Source organism: Ranitomeya variabilis, chromosome 4, assembly GCF_051348905.1.
Source record: "Ranitomeya variabilis isolate aRanVar5 chromosome 4, aRanVar5.hap1, whole genome shotgun sequence".
NCBI lineage: Eukaryota > Metazoa > Chordata > Amphibia > Anura > Dendrobatidae > Ranitomeya > Ranitomeya variabilis.
The window spans coordinates 613,546,423-613,565,567 of record NC_135235.1 but is presented as its reverse complement, the minus strand read 5'-3'; the positions used below and the strand labels follow the sequence as shown (position 1 = coordinate 613,565,567).

Sequence of the window (19,145 nt, the reverse complement as noted above, 5' to 3'; positions counted from 1 at the left end):
CCAGTGTGAAAAGCCTTCATCATCGATATGTTCTATTAAAGGTGATGGGCGCCTCCCCGCATCTGCATAATGATAACCTCCTCCTATCCCCCAGGGCAAACATACCTGCATCAGAAGAACACACAGATAATCATGGCATTCATTACAGATCTTCGTATAGATTTGTCTCTTACACTTGGATCATTTCCCACCGTTTTTTATTATACACTTTTGATAACAAAAATAAATTTTACTTTCATGAATTTACAATGATGCAAAAACGATGCCACATATCAATATTTTTTTAGAAAATAAACACGATCACTGAAATGCTAAGGACAGCATCATTCAACCTGGGTGACAGCAATGCAAACGTAGAAATCTAGAAAGAGGTGGGCAAGTAAGTCGTAGACCCGTGACTCCAGCCTTGTTCTCCAAGTCACCAGATTTGTTTTTTTTTTTAAACTGGTTTAATTTCTTTACAAATAGAATTGATTGAGCGTAACACTGATTTCAGGTCTTTTTTAAATTAGGCTATTGCTTAAGTAACAATTGCAGGATATGGTTATAACCCCTATCAACTGCAGGTAGGGCCAGATTATAGAGCAAGGCAGGCCGCGAAATGTGTACTAAAATATGGCTCTGTAAAAGAGTACAAACCTCCTTTGCCAAAATGTCACAACTAATGGGATCCAGTTACTGCCGATAAAATTGTGGAATTGCTATTTAAGCGATTGCTATTTTGTAATTTTATTTTTTTTTACACTTGGGGTCGTCATTGTAAATAATGAAATTGAGCACCATTGGTCTAGAAGACAGACTATTGTAACAAACTGAAATGTATATATATATATATATATATATATATATATATATATATATATATATATATATATAACTTATATAACTGAAAGAAATAAAAATATTTGTATTTCTTCAAGTTTTCAAAATCCATGTAAATAGAGTTTTATATATATATATATATGTATAAATATATATATATATATATATATATATATATATATATATATATATATATATTTACATTTTCAAAATCAAGGAAAGAAAAAATTACAGTAAATTAAAGCATTTTTTTCTTTGCAAGCATAGGACATGAAATTTTGGCTGCAGTAATGTGGAATCATATACAACAAGACAAAAGTGTAACCAATTAGGAGAAGGCTTTCTTGGGCCAATCCCACAAATTAGTCAAAGATAAATACTGATTGGTAGATTTTTTTTTTAAAATTTCCTTTTCCCTCTAAATAATAAACAGGCTGGCTGTGATTTTTTTTTTTGGAAAACTTTTTCATGTGAGTTTTGATAATTTATTTAACGTGTGTAGTCATTTAGTGAAATAAAATTGCATTTGTGTCGATTATGCTGAAATAAAGCTTTAGGTATACAGCACAAAATAATCTATGGATGAGTAGCAGAATGACACAAATAATATATTTGGTGTACGGGAGCTTGTAAAAGCAGCACTCTGGGCATAGGTATAGGTTCTCTGTTCCATTTCTGTCCTGCCACCATTTTTGTTTTTTACGCTAAGAAGTAAATCCACAGTCGCACTTTCTTATTCTGCATCATTACACCGATTTCATACAGTTTAGTTCTGATCAGTTTGCTGCAGGTTTGAAGCCTGTTTTTTTTGTTACATTAAGTTACAAATTTATTAAGTAAAAATTTATCGCACATTAAGCCTCCAAAAAGGAGCTAGAAATACAGCAAATCCTTCGCTTTGTAAGAAGCGTTTTTACTGCCAGGTTTTAGTTGCAGAAAAAAAAAATGCCGAGTGTGAACATAGCCTTTGTAACTCTGTTATCTGTCTTTTTCTGAGCTCCTCTCAGCTGATTTATGGGCACACACCACATCACAGTTGAATGAGCAGAGAAATTTATATGTAAGTGGCATTTGTACCATTTACAAACTTTTTTTGTATTCCCAGGAATGAAGACAAATCCTCTAATACTTTAGTCCAGTGTAGAAAGTCCTAAAACTTTGCAAATCACTTTATTAGGGAATTTTTATTCTGGCGGCTCCCAAACCCCGGCTTTCCCCCGTCTATTTCCCGGCCTTCACCTGCATCGATATCAGAACGCACTCACTTGGAGTACAGATGATGGCAGTGAGAGTGTGTACCGATAAGCACAACACTCGGGGGAGGAGACAGGGGCTGAGCCATCACTGCCATCATCTGTACTCCACTCTGATATCAATGCAGATTCTAACAATTTTTTTTTTACAAGAATTAAGGAAAACCCCCTAATAAAGTGATTTACCAAATTACATTTATTAATGTTTCGATTCTCTTTAACTTTGAACAAATTAAGTATAATGAAACAAAACAAAAAATGGCACTTTGGCATGAATCTAGCGCGTTTCACTATCCATCACTTTGTTCAGCGGTGAAGTGCTATGTCCTAGCTAATCACTACTGTCCTGATAACCGATGCCACATATCAGATCAGAGACCGTAACACCATGGTAGCCTCGAAGTTTGAGGTACCTTTTCTTTGAAAGGGGCATTCCTACAAGATATTGGTGAAGGGCCACCTCAGGGGTTGTCCTAAGACTGGGGCTAACAGGTCCCAGTCCTTATTTCCAGCGCTTTATTAAATATTGGCCCCAGTGTAGTATAACCTGGGTTTGGACCCACTCCAAATGTCTAATGACTAATAGTCCCAGCTCCATGATGCTGGGTGTTGTAGTGTCACACGTGGAGGACCACATGTCCGAAACCACCACTTTACAGCATCCGATTCTCTATGCTCCGATCACTCTATGTGATTAGATTAGCCAGACAATTGGGCAGTCAGTCCTCGGTTAATCAAGGAATGAAACACGCAGGATCCTAATCACATTAAACCAGTCCGGACCAGTAAAACTAATGGACATTCTATCCTTGTTCTGTTCTTTTTCTTTTATTCTATTCATTACCAGCCCCGGATAGTAACCCTTACACTGACAGCGCCTTGGCAAAATACTCAAAAAAGCATGAATGAAGTGAAGCAGATTCACATACTTAATGGCTTCATATAAGATAAGATAGTAAAATATTTTGACTACCTAGATCTAGAATATTTTTTAGTTATACATGTCCTTTTTTTTTTTTTTTAACTTGAGGAACCTTTCTCCAACAATGGTCCGAAAATGCCTGATCAATGCTGAATGAGTGTGAATATTAGCTTTAGTCCCCGCCCCTGAGGATCCTTTAGCCATTTGGCAGAGCTGGAAAGGAGTTGTCACTGACACTCCATATCCAAGAAGGTGGGAACTTTCAGTTTCTAAAGCGTCAAGAGGGTGGAGTTTACAAATTTACCCTTGATTAGTGACTATGTAAATTAAAGAGGAACCCGCCCCCAAGTAATGCTCCAAAAATGCCCGATCAATGCTGAATGAGTGTGACTATTAGTCCACACTAACTGCACAGCTCCTCAGAAGCTTATTTCTAGCCTTCCCCTGAGGACACTTAACCATTCGGTAGAGCTAGAGTGGAGTTGTCACTGACACTCTGCAGCCCAGAAGGTGGGAACTTCCTAGTTCTACTGAGTCAAAAGGGCGGGGCTTACTAATTTACCCTTGTCTGACCATGTAAATTAAAGGGGAACCTGTCCCCAAGTAATGCTCCAAAAACACCAGAACAATGTTGAGTGAGCGAGAGCATCAGTCAGTGCTAACTACACAGCTTCTCGGAAGTTTATTTATTCCCCTCCCCTGAGGAACCTTTAAGCCACTTGGTAGAGCTGGAGAAGAGTCATCCACAGCCCATGAAATGGGAACTTCCTTTTTCTAAAGAGTCAATGTATCCTTGATTGGTGACCATTTATTACAAGAAATTGTATACTATGTTCACCTTTGAACACAGTTCACTTTACATGGGAGCCATCAGAACTTGTGTTAACCAAGAATAATTTCATAATCGTGAAAATTTGGTGAAGATTGTGCATAGATGTGGACGTCCTTTCTGATACAGTCCATGCCCTTTATACAGAGGAATCAATGAGCTTATGATGAATTGGGTATAGATCTGCCAATTGTCTCTTCGGAGAGGAAAAGGACTTGATCTCTAACACTAGCACAACCTATTGGATGTAGCAATCTAAAAGTCAATATAGACACTTTAACGAGCCTTACCAAATGACTCTCCTTATGGAGCGTGACATATCGGTCATGCCAGTATAAGGAGACATATAGGCCATGCAATGTCTTCTTCCACTATGACTCTGGTTAAGTGCGAGACCTCTGGTTTGCGGTCTAAGAAGGGGTAATGCATAACTGTTGATAGATAAATATTTTTTACAAGCAGCAGAACAAAAAGTAAGAAAATAAAAAAAAAAAGTTGTGTGTAAGGCCAAGTTTATGCATAGGAAGCAACAATAAAACCCTACAAGGAGGACAAGAACTAGTAGCGTAAAGCTGGCCACACGCATTAGATGAAAGTTTTGCCAAGCCCTATGATTCCGCAGGGACATGCCTACTAACTAATGTGTATTTAGGTGTCTTAATTCTCCCCTGATGGCAGATATCTGGAGTAAAAAAAATCGGATTGAGCATGTTAAATTTCAACATGCCCATTCATTTGTTGTTACTGGAGAAATGCTGCTACTTGAGGGGAGTGTGAAAACTTCTGTAAATGTGGATCTACTATTGTCCCACCTTCAGAGGGATTTTTTTTCTTAAATAATGTATTTTTGGGCCAAAGAGAATTATCGTGATTTGGTTTTCTTTAAAAATGTTGCACTGTTTGCCTTCTACAGCCTCTGGGTTGCACTGTCTATTGCAGGCTGCAGAATGAGTTAACTGAAAATCTGTCAGTGAGCTCGTTCTGATAAAATAATTTGGGTCTTCTCAAATGAATGTTTGGCTTTGATGAATATTTTTGTTGCTTCAATGAAGGATCAAGAAATTGCCACCCATCCTTGGCAAAAACAGAGTATGACCCCAAAAAAGGTACTGATTGACCGATCCTCTGATTTCAAAAGTGGCAGGTGGTGCCCATAGATCCAACATAAACAAAAAATCTAAATATTTGAGCAGCCTAAATGTACAACCATGAAGAGGGGGAAATCATGAAACTAAGGAGCTGGGTGAGTAAAAGGCATCATATTCAGTATTCATACATCAAATGCTACCTCATCGTCTCAGGCCTGTGACGGGGGTAAGTGCAGCGGCAACCTGTGCAAGGGGTGAGCACAGGGGCGGTCTGTGCAAGGGGTGAGCGCAGGGGCGGTCTGTGCAAGGGGTGAGCGCAGGGGCGGTCTGTGCAAGGGGTGAGCGCAGGGGCGGTCTGTGCAGGGAGTGAGCGCAGGTGCAGTCTGTGCAAGGGGTGAGCGCAGGGGCGGTCTGTGCAAGGGGTGAGCGCAGGGGCGGTCTGTGCAGGGGGTGAGCGCAGGTGCAGTCTGTGCAAGGGGTGAGTGCAGGGGCGGTCTGTGCAGGGGGTGAGCGCAGGTGCAGTCTGTGCAAGGGGTGAGCGCAGGGGCGGTCTGTGCAGGGGGTGAGCACAGGGGCGGTCTGTGCAAGGGGTGAGCGCAGGGGCGGTCTGTGCAGGGGGTGAGCGCAGGTGCGGTCTGTGCAAGGGGTGAGCGCAGGGGCGGTCTGTGCAAGGGGTGAGCGCAGGGGCGGTCTGTGCAAGGGGTGAGCGCAGGGGCGGTCTGTGCAGGGGGTGAGCGCAGGTGCAGTCTGTGCAAGGGGTGAGCGCAGGGGCGGTCTGTGCAGGGGGTGAGCGCAGGGGCGGTCTGTGCAAGGGGTGAGCGCAGGGGCGGTCTGTGCAGGGGGTGAGCGCAGGTGCAGTCTGTGCAAGGGGTGAGCGCAGGGGCGGTCTGTGCAAGGGGTTAGTGCAGGGGCGGTCTGTGCAGGGGGTGAGCGCAGGTGCAGTCTGTGCAGGGGTGAGCGCAGGGACGGTCTGTGCAGGGGGTGAGTGCAGGGGCGGTCTGTGCAGAAGGTGAGTGCAGGTGCTGTCTGTGTAGGGGTTGAGCGCAGGGGCGGCCTGTGCAGGGGGTGAGCATAGGGGCGGTCTGTGCAGAAGGTGAGCACAGGTACTGTCTGTGTAGGGGGTGAGCGCAGGGGCGGCCTGTGCAGGGGTTGAGCATAGGGGCGTCCTAATACTGGAAGCTATGCTTAATTTTTCTGCTGGGTATTTACAGTGTTGGAGGGTATGGGGACGAGGCGTGTAGTTCTGGAAATAATATGATCTACGTTGGATGCTAGTCTACTTTCTTTTGTCTTGTGGCGATAGTTGCCATTTTTTTGTGCCAAATTCATCAAAACTATTTGCTGCAGAGTCAAAATTGACCTTTTTTTCTGTCTTCAACTCTTTTTGTGACTGTTTAGTGCTAAACATTGCAAAAATTGAATCAAAATACTGGCGTACTCCAAAATACATTGGGAGTGATGGAGGAACTGGAGTGGAGTTGCGCCAAATTTTTCAACTTTTCAAAAAGTCGCACATGAAGAATCGGATGAAGGCAATGTGCACACGTTGCGGATTTGTGTGCGGATTTTTTTACACGGATTCTGAAAATCCGAAGGTAAAACGCACTGCGTGTTACCTGCGGATTTACCGCAGATTTACCCCTCTTTTTGTGCGGATTTCACATTCGTTTTTAGACCTGCGGATTCCTATTAAGGAATAGGTGTAAAACGCTGCGGAATCCGCACAAAGAATTTATATGCTGCAGAAAATAAACCGCAGCAAATCTGTGTGGAATTTTCTGCAGCATGTGCACTGCAGATTTGGTTTTCCATGCTACTGTAAAACGCATGGAAAACAGCTGCAGATCCACAGCGTCAAATCTGCAACGTGTGCACACAGCCGAAAACATTTGGATTAGAAAATTTTTGCCCACAAAGTGGGGTAACAAAACCAAAACGGGAGCACGCATAGAAAATAGACACAAAAGGCACAAATAGAATAATGAATTGGGTGCAAACAAAAAAAAGTCACAAAACTAGACACAGAGGCGCAAAAGCAATGATGAATCGGGTCCCAAGTGTTTCAGATTTACAAGACAAGCATGTATAATATTTTTTTTTCCTCTTCCTATTAGGACTCAATTCTATTAATCATTTACAGGACCATTTACAACTTCTTGTTACAGAATTGCAATGCAACCGTAAAAATCAGATGCTATACTGTGGCTCTGTGCGGCATCCGATTTTTTTTTTTTTTGGCACCGCCAAAGACTTGAATGGATGAGTCACATCTGATTTATGGAAGAAACCAGGACCTGCTGCCATTTTATTTTTTACACATAGATTTGTTCAGTAAAAAAAAATCATTATATTGGTCCTACTGATGTCCATTTCCAATAAATGGGAAAAGGCAAAAAGTCAGAGAAGATGGTTACTGTGTATTTTGGTGTGGACGCCTGCAGAAAAAACACACAACATTTACTTTGTGTTTGAACACGGCCTAAAGGGGTTGTCTTGCATATGACATTTATCACCTATCCACAAGGTTAGATGATAAACGTATGACTGCTGAAATCCCGACCAATCCTAAGGAGAAGGGCCTGAAAGATCTTGTAGAAACAGAGCTGTAGTGAGCATGTGCGACCACCACTATAGACTGTGTATGGAGCAGTGGTCGCACATGCTCAGTACCACTCCATTCACACAATAGACCTAGGGATCAGTAGTCAGCCCCCCAGACATTATATTCATCTCCTCTACTCTGGGCAGATGATACTGCATGTTGTTCACGGGGCAATCCCTTTACGAACCAAGGTCTATGATTTGTTACACATGGTAGGTGGCACTATCACAGTGCAAGTCATGTTTTATGCAAATTATTACACCGCCATCTCTCCATATATAGGATTAAACAACCAATATAACTCCAGAATCTCTAGGACTGCTGTAACGATTACTAGGTCCTTCAAAGCTTTCATCCCTATATGATATAGTTTCACCCACTCACAACCCAAACCCTATCATCACCACATTCTCCAAATAATATCGTTAAATTAGGTGCAGTTCCACAATCAAAGAGGTTGTCAAACTTTTGGGTTTAAAGCTCCGGCTTTAGCCGACATCTAGAAGATGGCATTGGTGTAGAACACCTTCTACCATGGAAACTCTATCGATAGAACGGGCACTGCCAAGGAGTTGTGACGGTGGAGAGAGCACTCCACCAATGACTTGTCAGACTCCTCTCTGGTAGGAAGTAGGGGCCTGCTCAATGGAGAAGGGGGCCCTTGTAATAGGGCTAGCTTACGACCTACTATTCGTCGGTCTGGACCATCACCACCCCCATTCTTTTCTCCCTTGGAGAAGGCATTGAAGTATCTGTACAGGGTGAAGTGGAACGGTGTCCACCCCTTTCCTTGGGCCCAAAGTGACTGCAGAGGCAACCAGTACTGTATTTATACCCTTCTCTAGTATCAAATCTGCATATGTACAAATAGCTGCAAATCCTGGGAGGAATCCAGCCAGGAGCATAGGATTTATATTAAAAATGGTAGCAATATCCAGGACATCGATCCAGAGGACACATGTCCGATACAATGGGACTACAGTGATATATGAAGGCCATCACCTACCAATGATTGTACCCTGGTTGGTAGCTACAAGTTGCTATAAATGTTTTATTGTTTCGCCTTCTCCCACATTAATACGTTGAGTATTAGTCCTGGTGCCACCTTGGCTCCAGTTATGGCATATTCATACCAAAGTCTCGTCCTCATGGCATCTGTAATCTTCCATATCGTCTGCAATCCAACTGTAAGATCTCAAGGGGGTGAGCGTGGTCCTCAAGTGAATCCGCAGTCCGGAGGCGAAACATTTGCTATATATGAGGGTGTTCCGAAGCTCCTGAAAGAGGACGAAGGTTTCCTTGGTTCATTGCATCCAGCTTTTTTGTGTTTTTTTTTTTTTGCACCCAAAACCTTTGGAATATTATACATCACTGAAGCAGCAAAATGAAGATCTCAATTCGCAACTGATTGTCTCCAGAAGTCTCTCCCTCTTCATATCTTATATATGTATATGCATATATACACACATACCTTTTTTATATATAATATATATCTATCTGCTTCTTAAAATTCAAAGAAAGAATGGTAAAACGATGCAAGGTTTGTCATCAAACGAAGGAGGAAAACCCAGCGATTGGGGCGCGGGATGTTGGGGCGAGACTGCTCGGGGGCCGGTATATGGGGTTTTGCTGGGTTGGAAGGCTCGGCGGCTGCTGAGGGGTTGGAGTCCGGCTGGGTTTGGGTCTATATAGGCTGCCTTGTTGACTGCTGTTGCTGTTGGGTATGATACAGTGTTCAGAGTCCTCGGGCTCGTCTGTATAACTGTAAGCATGTGCCCTGGAGATGCCTTTCTGCTGACGTCGCCAGGAGTTGTAATACGTGGGGTCACTGATGTAATGGTTGACAAAGGAGTGGGTTTTCTGCTGGTTCTGATCCACTTCATATTCACTGTCGCTCCCCTGCATCAAATACAAAGCAAAAGTAAAAACAGATTAGCATTTCAGATACCAAACTATGCTTTACCATACACTTTATGTGGACTAAAGTATGTGCCCCCTTCACATCACACTGCAGGAGCTTTTCTGACCTTCCATTCTAGAGCTATAGACATTAGTACGGGGTCGGCCCCTTGTCTGATAGTTAATTTTTCTAGGAAGACCTGCTACAAGATTTTGGAGGCGTCTGAGGGAATTTTTGATCCTTCATCCAGAAGAGCATTTGTGATGTTGGATGGGTTGAGATCCGAGCTCTGTGCGGTCGGTCATGTTCTTCCCACCAAACTCCCCAACCATGTCTGCATGGACCTTATGCACTGGGCACAGTCATGGGGAACAGAAAAGGGCCTTCTCCAAACTGTGTCCACAAAGATGGTAGAATACACAACGTCTTCTGCTGAAGTGTTAGAGTTCCCTTCTCTGGAAGTAAGGAGCCGAGGCCGAACCCCAACTAACAGTCCATAGCTTTATCCCTCCTCCATCAAACTGAAGCCTATGCTTTTTATTGAACCCGCATGCCACTCTGACAGAATTTGTGCACTGTCACCTGAAATATACTCCTCTCAGGAGGGTTTTTTGAGTGACCAATGGGGTTCTCAGGACCAGGACCCCCACCGATCTGCTTGCAATTAAAAAAATGCTGACCCCTGATGAACACAATGCACTCAAGAGGGTAATGTCCTCCTGGCATTTACCAAATTCAGATTCGTCCATCAGATGCCACATAGAGAAGTGTGATCCATCACTGCACAAATCACGTTTCCTCCAGAATCCAGTGGTGGCAACTTTACACCACTGCATCCGACGCTCAACATTGTGCTTGGTGATGTAAGGCTGCATGCAGCTGCTCGGCCATGAAGCTACCGCCCGGGGTGCTGTGTTTGTGCTGATGTTAATACTACAGGAGGTCTATGCAGTTATGGGGTCAGCAGAGCATTGGTGACATCCATTATGACCACATGCAGCTTTTTCAGACTCCTGAATGTGAAATCTAACTCGTCATCCATTTTTCCCTAGAAGCCAATATCTGAGGTGACTGATCGTGCGCACTGTGGGTTTACTAACATGCTCAGGCTGGACTGGACCGGGAATATCTGGAATGAACACGGGAGCAGGGCTGCTAGCAATAAGAATAATCACAAGAGATCCAAAAAGAAGATACGGGCACACCACCCTGGGCACTCGCTCTGCTGCCCGGACGCTGCAAATCAAGGATTAACCCTGTGGAAGAGATTCTGTAAGCTGCTGCTGCTGCCTATTTGTCTTGGAGAAGGTGCGGACTGTTTACCTTGTCGGCTCGTACAGAATAGTGGCGTTCCCATAGTAATGGCATTTTACGCTGGCAGTTCTGACAGGCGGCCAACTGTGCCCGCGCTTATAGATCTAATCCATCATGCGGCCAACTGTGCCCGCGCTTATAGATCTAATCCATCATGTGACCAGTGCCCAGTCAGGACTATGACATGTTACCTAGTAGCTAAAAACTGAGATTTTCTGGCAAAGTTTCTCCTCTTGTAATTGATAAAACTAGAGTGCTAATTGCATGTCCAGTAATAGTATTTCCAGCCATGGATCTGCCTATATGACTATGACACAACGCTTTGTGTAGCAGGGGCGACCTATTAAAGGGGTTATTCCCATCTTCATAAATGGACATTGTCGGATAGTGCTTGTAAAAACAAGCATTTTTGCAATTTACTGAGCATTAACATTGTCAGCCGTTCTTGAGATAAACACTTTTGTTTAGTGCTTGTTGCCTTGGAGACCGACCGCCGCTGCTAGACAGCAGAACATGCACAGTGTCTAAACTGTCTTTTTTTTATTGAGCTTGTAAGCGCTGTTTCGATGCTGGCCAGGATCTCTGGAGCGCGCTGTTACCTCCTAATCCCAGCCAGCTTGAGCACAGTGCTTACAATCTAGAAAGCAGTGGTGGTCGGTCTCCTAGGCAACCAGCTGTAAATAAAAGGAACGTGGTAATATCTCAAGAACGGCAAAAAATTTGAATGAACAGTAAATTGCAAAAGTGCTTATTTTGTTACAAGCCAAATTTGACAAAATCCACCTATGAAGATGAAAATAACGCTTTAAGGAATTCTGAGTTCAATAAGGGTGGGAGGTTTATCAACCAACTCCTGACCCATGGTAAAAAACAAACTTTAAATGCATGTCCAAAAAAGGTTGAGCACCCCTGAACATATTCACATCTGTCTAGTTTGATTATCATTGTAGATGGAACCATCTTACTGTCCTGCTCCTCCCGAGAATTATATTTTTAGGCAGCAGAAGGCCTAATAGATCCCTCAAGAAAAATCACTGTTGTTTAGTGATCAGAGGTCACTTCGCCATCAATGCACGACGAGTGCCAGAGTTCCCTTCTTGCTCATATTCCCTTTGGACCTGGGACTCTGACTTCACCGTCCTGGAGCCCCACAGTGCGGGAAAAATGGTAGATTTCAGGGTAAGATAACTAGCAATGGACTGATGAATTTTCACTCATGAAATAGTCCACAATAACTGATAGTGGACCATGACATGCGAAGATGGTTGGGCACAGGCACCATCGTTTATGAGTCAAGACAAGTACATGGACCCACGGCGTTGAAGCATGATGTGACCCTTGTGAAGGCACAGGTGATGGGCATGGTTAGAGCGCATTGGTAGTTTAGGCTAAAAGTCTCCCCATACAATATATTAGTGTTTTTGGAACTGGACAAATAAAAAAAATCAACTTATATTCAGCTCCTTGCTGTAGTCACACCCCCTTGGCCATGATTGACAGGCCTCACACTACATGTGACTTCCTGTTTACTCTTTTTCCATCACAGCCGCACTCTGCAGTTGGCTTGAAGGGAAGAGATATACCGGCAGGACTGTGAAGAGGGTCTGTCAATCAAGGCCAGGGGGTTGTGACTGTAGCTACTGGACCCGGACTAGTCTCGATAGGTAAACGCCTCCCAGACTAGTTCTGGCTTATTAGCGTACAGCGAGATGCTGAATATAAGTTGACTTTTCTCATATGTGCGCAGTTCCAAAACGCATTGCAATAAATAAGGAATATGATGGTTCAGAGTCTGCACTGCCCAGGGTTCCCCAAGGTTCCAAGATCCGATCACACAGGAAGGTGAAGAATGAATGAGGTTTATGTCAGCGCGTTTCACGGTTTTGAAACCTCTTCATCAGGACAAAACCACAATGATTTCAGTTCCAAAATGCAACAAACCTTTTACTGCAATACATGAATAAATGTCTGAAAGGTCATGGGAGCGGCGTAAACGCGTCGGGAGACCTGACAGGTGCCCTTTAAGAGTAACATGTCCTGCTGAAATTGGTATCTGATCTGCGGCTAGGATGACAGAGTTGATCAGGATGATGTTCATTCTTGTGGGAAAAGTTTCAGTAAAACTTGCTTCTTACTTATGTTAATCCCTGGTATTTGTATGCACATGAGTCCAGTGGGTGGTCCTATCAACTGTCAATCACCAGGAGGACCACCCACTGGACTCATGGATACAAACTCCAGGGATTTCACTGAATAATATACAAAACCGAAAGAATGAACTGGAGTATAAGTAGGAGATTGTACACACTGGCCATTAAACAGACAAAACCTAACACAGAAATAAAAAGAACATAAACCCTGCTGTAAGTAAGTAAAAGGCAATTGTGCATGTATAAAACATAGGGTATTTGGTAAACTTTTTTCTTATCAAAAAAGCGTAAAAGCCATCCCAACGCGACACAGTATACCTCAATCGGGACAGTCCTGACCTCTAGGTAGGGTGCGGCCTCCCTTTCTTTGAGCTGGGCATTATGTTTATATAGCTTCCCATGGCTGGGTGTTCATATTCGGGCCCCAGTCCTGCTCGGCCCATGTTCACATTGATGTCACTTTGACACATGGTAAGATTTTAATACTAGAGGTTAGGACCGACCTCATTGGGTACACCTGGGCGATGGTATTATTTGCTCACTCTGGCGAAACATACAGTATAGAGATAACTATAACAAAAAATGAAACATGGGGCCCCAGTGCCCGTCTACATGGGTGAGCAAAGGGTCAAACATCACAGCATTTTGACACAGCCTGTCAGAAGGTCATACGGCGGGTAAGCAAATAATTGTTAGTAATTTCTGCACAGACACTGGATTTACAGGTAAAGAGCAATCATTGTGTTTTACGAGACAACCCCAGGCAAAATCATTCCTGGGCAGCAATGAATGGGTTAAAGTCAACTTTGGTGGATTAGTAGATATGTTGTTTTTTCTATTTTTTTTCTCCTCCAGCGCCTCAGAGAAATATTCCCGTGACGGCTGCTTGCAGACGGCGGATTTTCTCTATTTCCTGGGTCAGTTTTTTTTTTTGCTTATTGTCTGCGGAGTATCTAAGGTCTAGACACACCCTGTACAACGTGCGGCCATGCCTGGGAAAGAAACTCCCTGTAACCTCAAAAGATTGCCTTTCATGGTGACAATCGCGGGCATTGTGTCGTCGCTGAAATCAATACGTCCTATCTGGAGCAGCGTGTTCTGTATATGCCTATCTGGCTCATGATAGCCCATTATCTAACCTCAAGCCCACAGAAAGCGATAACACAATGTAGAATTGTCGTCATTAATGAAGGCGGTATGATATATATGACATGGCGGTATGGGTGGAGGACACGGAAGGATGCACCATGCAAAATAAGGCCAAATCATGGCCATAGAGAGAAATTTGTGGACTGGAATGATGTATATGGCTTAGAGTAACATGAACCCCTGAGGAAGCCACCTCCTGTGGCGAAACGCATGGAATCCTCATTCCCAAATTATGCCTTTTCAATGAGTCAATTCTCCCGGGAGACTATGCACAAAACACTTTATTGCCATATTTACTGATTTGTTATTTTTGTAATACTTTATTATTTATGTATTATCTGTGCATGTCTCTTCATTTTTGCATATGATTTTTAATCACTTTAGGAGTAGCAACAATTTATACCCATTTTAGATATTATATTTACATGGCTCTAATGATTATCATGCCCGTCATATTGTTTGTTTCCCAGTGCCAGACTTTGCACCAGAATCTGCTTCCTGGGCCAAAGTACACATTTCTAAATGTGTTTTTCTTCTTGTCCTGTCTAGATTTTTAGGTTTGCTATGTAATAAAGATTAACAATTTTTTCAGACTTTAGGTGTAAAGAAGTGGAGGGGCAAATATCACTAATTTTAATGCAATAGGGTAGAATAGGAGGTAATAGATCTATTATTAGTGTTCTCTGCAACGTGTGTACAGTACACAAAAAGCCTTACAGCACACACATTGCATATGGAGCACCCCCACGTTAAGGGCAATGGGGTACTCGGTACCGGGTCCCTCTCTCGGTTCTGGGGATGTCACGGTGGCCCGACCCGGTCCGTGGCCCTTCTGAGGGGCGTCCAATTAAAGGTGTAGTTTGTCTGGTGTTCGTGACGCCACCTGTGGTATTCGGTCAGGGTGACCGACGCTGCTAGGGGTCCGCTGGGGTGATGGAATGGCAGCTAGATGGTTGACCTTCCCACAGGTGAAGTATGTCCCCAGGGCTTCCCAGATGTGTAGGTGGTGATGGTGGATGGTGTAAGGCGCAATGAATAATGAGGACACAAAGGTTGCAGTCTCTTTACCTTTTACTGAAGACTTCAGCGTCCGCAGTCCAGAGTACAGATTACAGGGCAGGCAGAGTCCGGCCGGTCCGAAGGCACATCCAGAGTTCTCTTATCCAGGTGGAAATCAGTAGCCTACCTACTAGCGCCTGTGTGTTGTAGTACCTCCCTGCTGAGCACCACGGGATAGTCCTCACAACGTTCGTGGATGTTTCTGATGTTCTCTCTCTCTCTGTCCCCCAGATGGTATGGATAGGACAACCCGTATGACTGGGATAGCCTGGAGCTTATTTATAGGGACCCTAGAGACACCCCGACCCCCACAATTTGCCACCATGTCTTCTTAGGTATTAAGGTCGGGCAGCCAACTTGGAATTGACTGTCCTGCCGGTCTCTGAAGTAATGCATAGAGTCAATTACTCCCTCGGTGTTCCGGCCACCGGCTACGCGCCTCAGAAGGAGGCTGCCGATCTTGGGGCAGAACTCCTCCCGGTATTATCTCCTTGTGCTGTGACTTCGTTTCTCACTCTCCACAATATACTTCTCTTCGTGTCCTTTCTTAGGATGCTGCCGCAATGGGTGCAGGCGCAGCTCCGTAACGCTCTATCTCGTGCTAGACCTCTGTCAGGATCCCACCCCTGACAGGGATCCTCTGTCTGCAGCTCAGATGTTCCTCCTTCTCCCCCTGTCTGCCTGACAGGAACCCTCTGGGTCAAAACCCAGGCAGCATCTGACTCTCTTTCTATCATCCCACCAGTTTTACCCGTATGTGAGGAGTGCCCTAATAGATAGAAGCAAGGCTCCCCCTGGTGGACTGGAGTGTGAAGTGTAGTGTGTGACTGTGATACCTGGCAAGGTGAACTCCTTTAGTACCATCAGACGTAATATCACTTTCCCCTGGTGGAAGAGCGACATTACTGCAACGACCAGGACTCTGGGGCGCTGCACATACTTGCAGCAATGTTGTGTATATGTGTGTGCTGCAGAACGTACAGTACATGCACACTCAGATCTGCTACATACACACGCACAGCTGAGCTACATCATCAACATACACAGCTCAGCAATATCCGCAAAACACACAACACACACAGCTCAACTAGATCATCGTAACACACACACAGATCATCTACAACATCCTCAAAATACAAATATGGCTCACATAACACATTCAACTCAGCTATGTTACCATCAAAACGCACACTGTTCAGCTACATGACATTCATCTCAGCTACATCATTTAAACACACATGCACAGCTGAATTACATAAACCATAGGAGCCATTTGGAGGGAGATAAACAAGACATCTTGGGGGATGGATTTCCAATTTTTAGGATTCTGCAAATGATGGGAAAATGCCGCTCTCTCCTTCTCAAGTCATGTCTTTATGGCTGTGTTCACATGTCGTGGCCTAGATTAAATGTTTGCTATAATTTACCAAAAATCGATGCAAAACTGTAATGTGCATCATGTGTGTGTTGGTTTTATAAAGGGAATTATCCTTTTAAATCCTCTGTCAGTCATTGCTGTCGGAAGTTTCACAGCTGGATAGGGAAGAACAAGCTGAAATGCCCATGGGCAGGTGTCGATCACTAGACATAGTTTGTTACTGCTCTCACCTGTGAGTCTGATACCTCCGAGGGCTTTTCCGTCAGGCTGCCGCTCTCTGCAGGAATTAAGTCGTTGTACTTGGCAACGTCTTCGTCTGAATAGTGAAGGCTCCCAGGACTGGGACGTGGTGGAGACCTGGAAGGAACGAGATTAATTAAATAGAAGAAATATGTGCAAAAAAAACTAAATATATTAGTTATGTCAGGGATGGGCTTTTTGCAATTTAGAACAATTGGCAGAAGTCCAAGAAAATCATCCTCCATAATCATCACTTTATCATAAGGAACAGAGTTTCCAGAAGTTGGGTTGTGGACACCTTTGAAATAGAAAAAATGATTTTCACATATGTTAGAGGTTAACTCTAGTTAATAAAATTGCACGATGTTTGTCTGCAATTTTCATTAATTTTCAGAACTGATATGCAGTTTGCAGTCCGATCCAAGTTTCAGACTTTTCTTTTGTGGGAGTGTCCGTCCCAATAATATAGGCTTGATCCGAGTGCTGACCATCTTTCCCAGTAATAAAGACTGGATGTGAGTTCCGTGTGTCTCCCAGTAATATAGGGTGGGTGTGAGGTTTGTGTGTTCCTCCCAGTAATATCCACTGAATGTGAGGTCTGTGTGTTTCTCTCAGAAATATAGCTGGATAAGAGATCTATGCATCCCTCACAGTAATATAGGCTGGATGTGAGGTCTATGTGTCTCTCACAGTAATATAGGCTGGATGTGAGTGCAGCGCCCCAGAGTCCTGGTCGTTGCAGTACTGTGGCTCCGCCGCTAAGGGGAGCTATGGTACGTCTGATGGCACTGAAGGAGTTCATCTGACCAGGTATCACAGACACCAATACATTTCACAGCCGGGCCTCCAGGGGGAGCTAAGGGTTCTATTCATTAGGCCACTCCTCACATACTGGTAAAACTGGGGGTCAGGCAGGAAGTTAGGGAGAAAGCTGACTGGGTTGGAACCAGGCAACACCTTGTGGCAGAGGGTGTTGTGGGGGAAGATTCGGTAGGGTCCCTGTCAGGGGTGGGATCCTGGAGAGAACGTAACGGGACCGTGCCTGCTCAGTATAGCGGCGGTGCCCAAGGAAGAATTGGAAGCGAGATAGATTGTGCTGAGTGAGAAACGAGATCAAAGCAACAAGGAGAATCCCAGTAGGAGTCGTGCTGCAAGACCGAGGCAACATTCTACTGAGGCGCACAACCGGCGGCCGGAACGCCGAGGAAGTATTCATAAATCTAGCTTCAAGCAATACTTCAAACCAACGGCAGGACAGTCAGTCATAGGCGGGCTGTCTCACCTAAAACACCTACGAAGACATAGGGGGCAACTAGTGGAGAGGGGCGACTCTAGGGTCCCGGAAGAGCTCCGAGCCTACCCGTCATACGGGTGCCGTCCTAACCGTAACATCAGGGAGGGACGGAAGATTAGCAGAACATCATCTAATCGAGTTGTGAGGGAACTTAAGAAACAGACACAACAGTTGTGGGGACTTTCCGTAAGCACAGCAGGAAAGGACCACAACACATAGCGCTAGCAGGAAGGCACAGATTTCCACCTGCAAAGAGAACTCTGGAGGTGCCATCGGACCGGCCGGACTTGCGCAGCCTGGTTAACCGTATTCCGGATTGAGGACCCAGAGATCTTCAGTAAAGAGGTAAAGAGACTGCAACCTGGTGTCCTCGTTATTTTACCGCGTCCGGCACTACACCGCATCACCATCCTTATCTATCACTCACTGTACGTCGCCTCCCCACCAGCAGGGTCACGGACCGGGCCTAGCTACCGTGACAACCCCAGAGTAGAGACTCGGAGGCCCGGTACCGGGTACCCCACGGCCCTGCGGCGGTGGGGGCGCTGCATGAGCTTTGTGTGTCCCTCCTATTAACATAGGCTAGATGCAAGCTTTGTGCGTCTCTTCCAGTAATATAGGCTGGTTGTGATGTCCATATGTCCCTCTTAGTAATATAGACTAGATGCGAGCTCTGTGTCTCTCCCAATAATATAGGCTGGATGTCAGCTCTGTGTGTGTCTCCCAGTAATATAGGCTGGATGTCAGCTCTGTGTATATCCCTCCCAGTAATATAGGCTGGATTCGAGCTCTGTGTGTCTCCCAGTAATATAGGCTGGATCCAAGCTCTGTGTGTAACTCCCAGTAAAACAGATTGGGTGTGTATCTAGGGTGCAGCGGTATTCACTGCTCACATTATCAGCACATCTTCTACCCTGCACTTATTTCTTCTTCACCTACTTTCCTCTTTATACATAGCGTGTTTTCTCTTTGCCCTCACAGAGATACTTTCTACCCTCTCCACGTTGTGGAGCTCCATGTACAACCCCCTGGATGGTGCTATCTCTTACATGGATAGGAGAGAGGGAGAGCAGACAGAGCTGTCTGAGCCAGGAACCCCGCTCGGAAGCATTTGTTACATTTTTTGCAGATCACTCACCTAGTTG

At 44.5% G+C, this 19,145-nt stretch overlaps 1 protein-coding gene across 5 annotated transcripts in view; it reads right to left on the bottom strand.

The window, feature by feature from the left end:
* Nucleotides 1-6,055: 6,055 nt before the first annotated feature.
* SDK2 (sidekick cell adhesion molecule 2) overlaps nt 6,056-19,145 on the bottom strand; it is an 826,128-nt gene continuing 813,038 nt past the window's right edge. Inside the window, exons 44-45 of one of the 5 annotated variants that reach the window (XM_077253403.1) lie at nt 16,697-16,823; nt 6,056-9,415 (exon numbers count right to left, since the gene is read on the bottom strand). In XM_077253403.1, coding sequence (XP_077109518.1) covers nt 9,065-9,415; nt 16,697-16,823 — 478 coding nt within the window. In that variant the 3' untranslated portion in view covers nt 6,056-9,064. The remainder of the gene's footprint in view (nt 9,416-16,696; nt 16,824-19,145) is intronic. The other 4 variants (XM_077253405.1, XM_077253407.1, XM_077253404.1 and 1 more) reach the window with 4 other exon arrangements.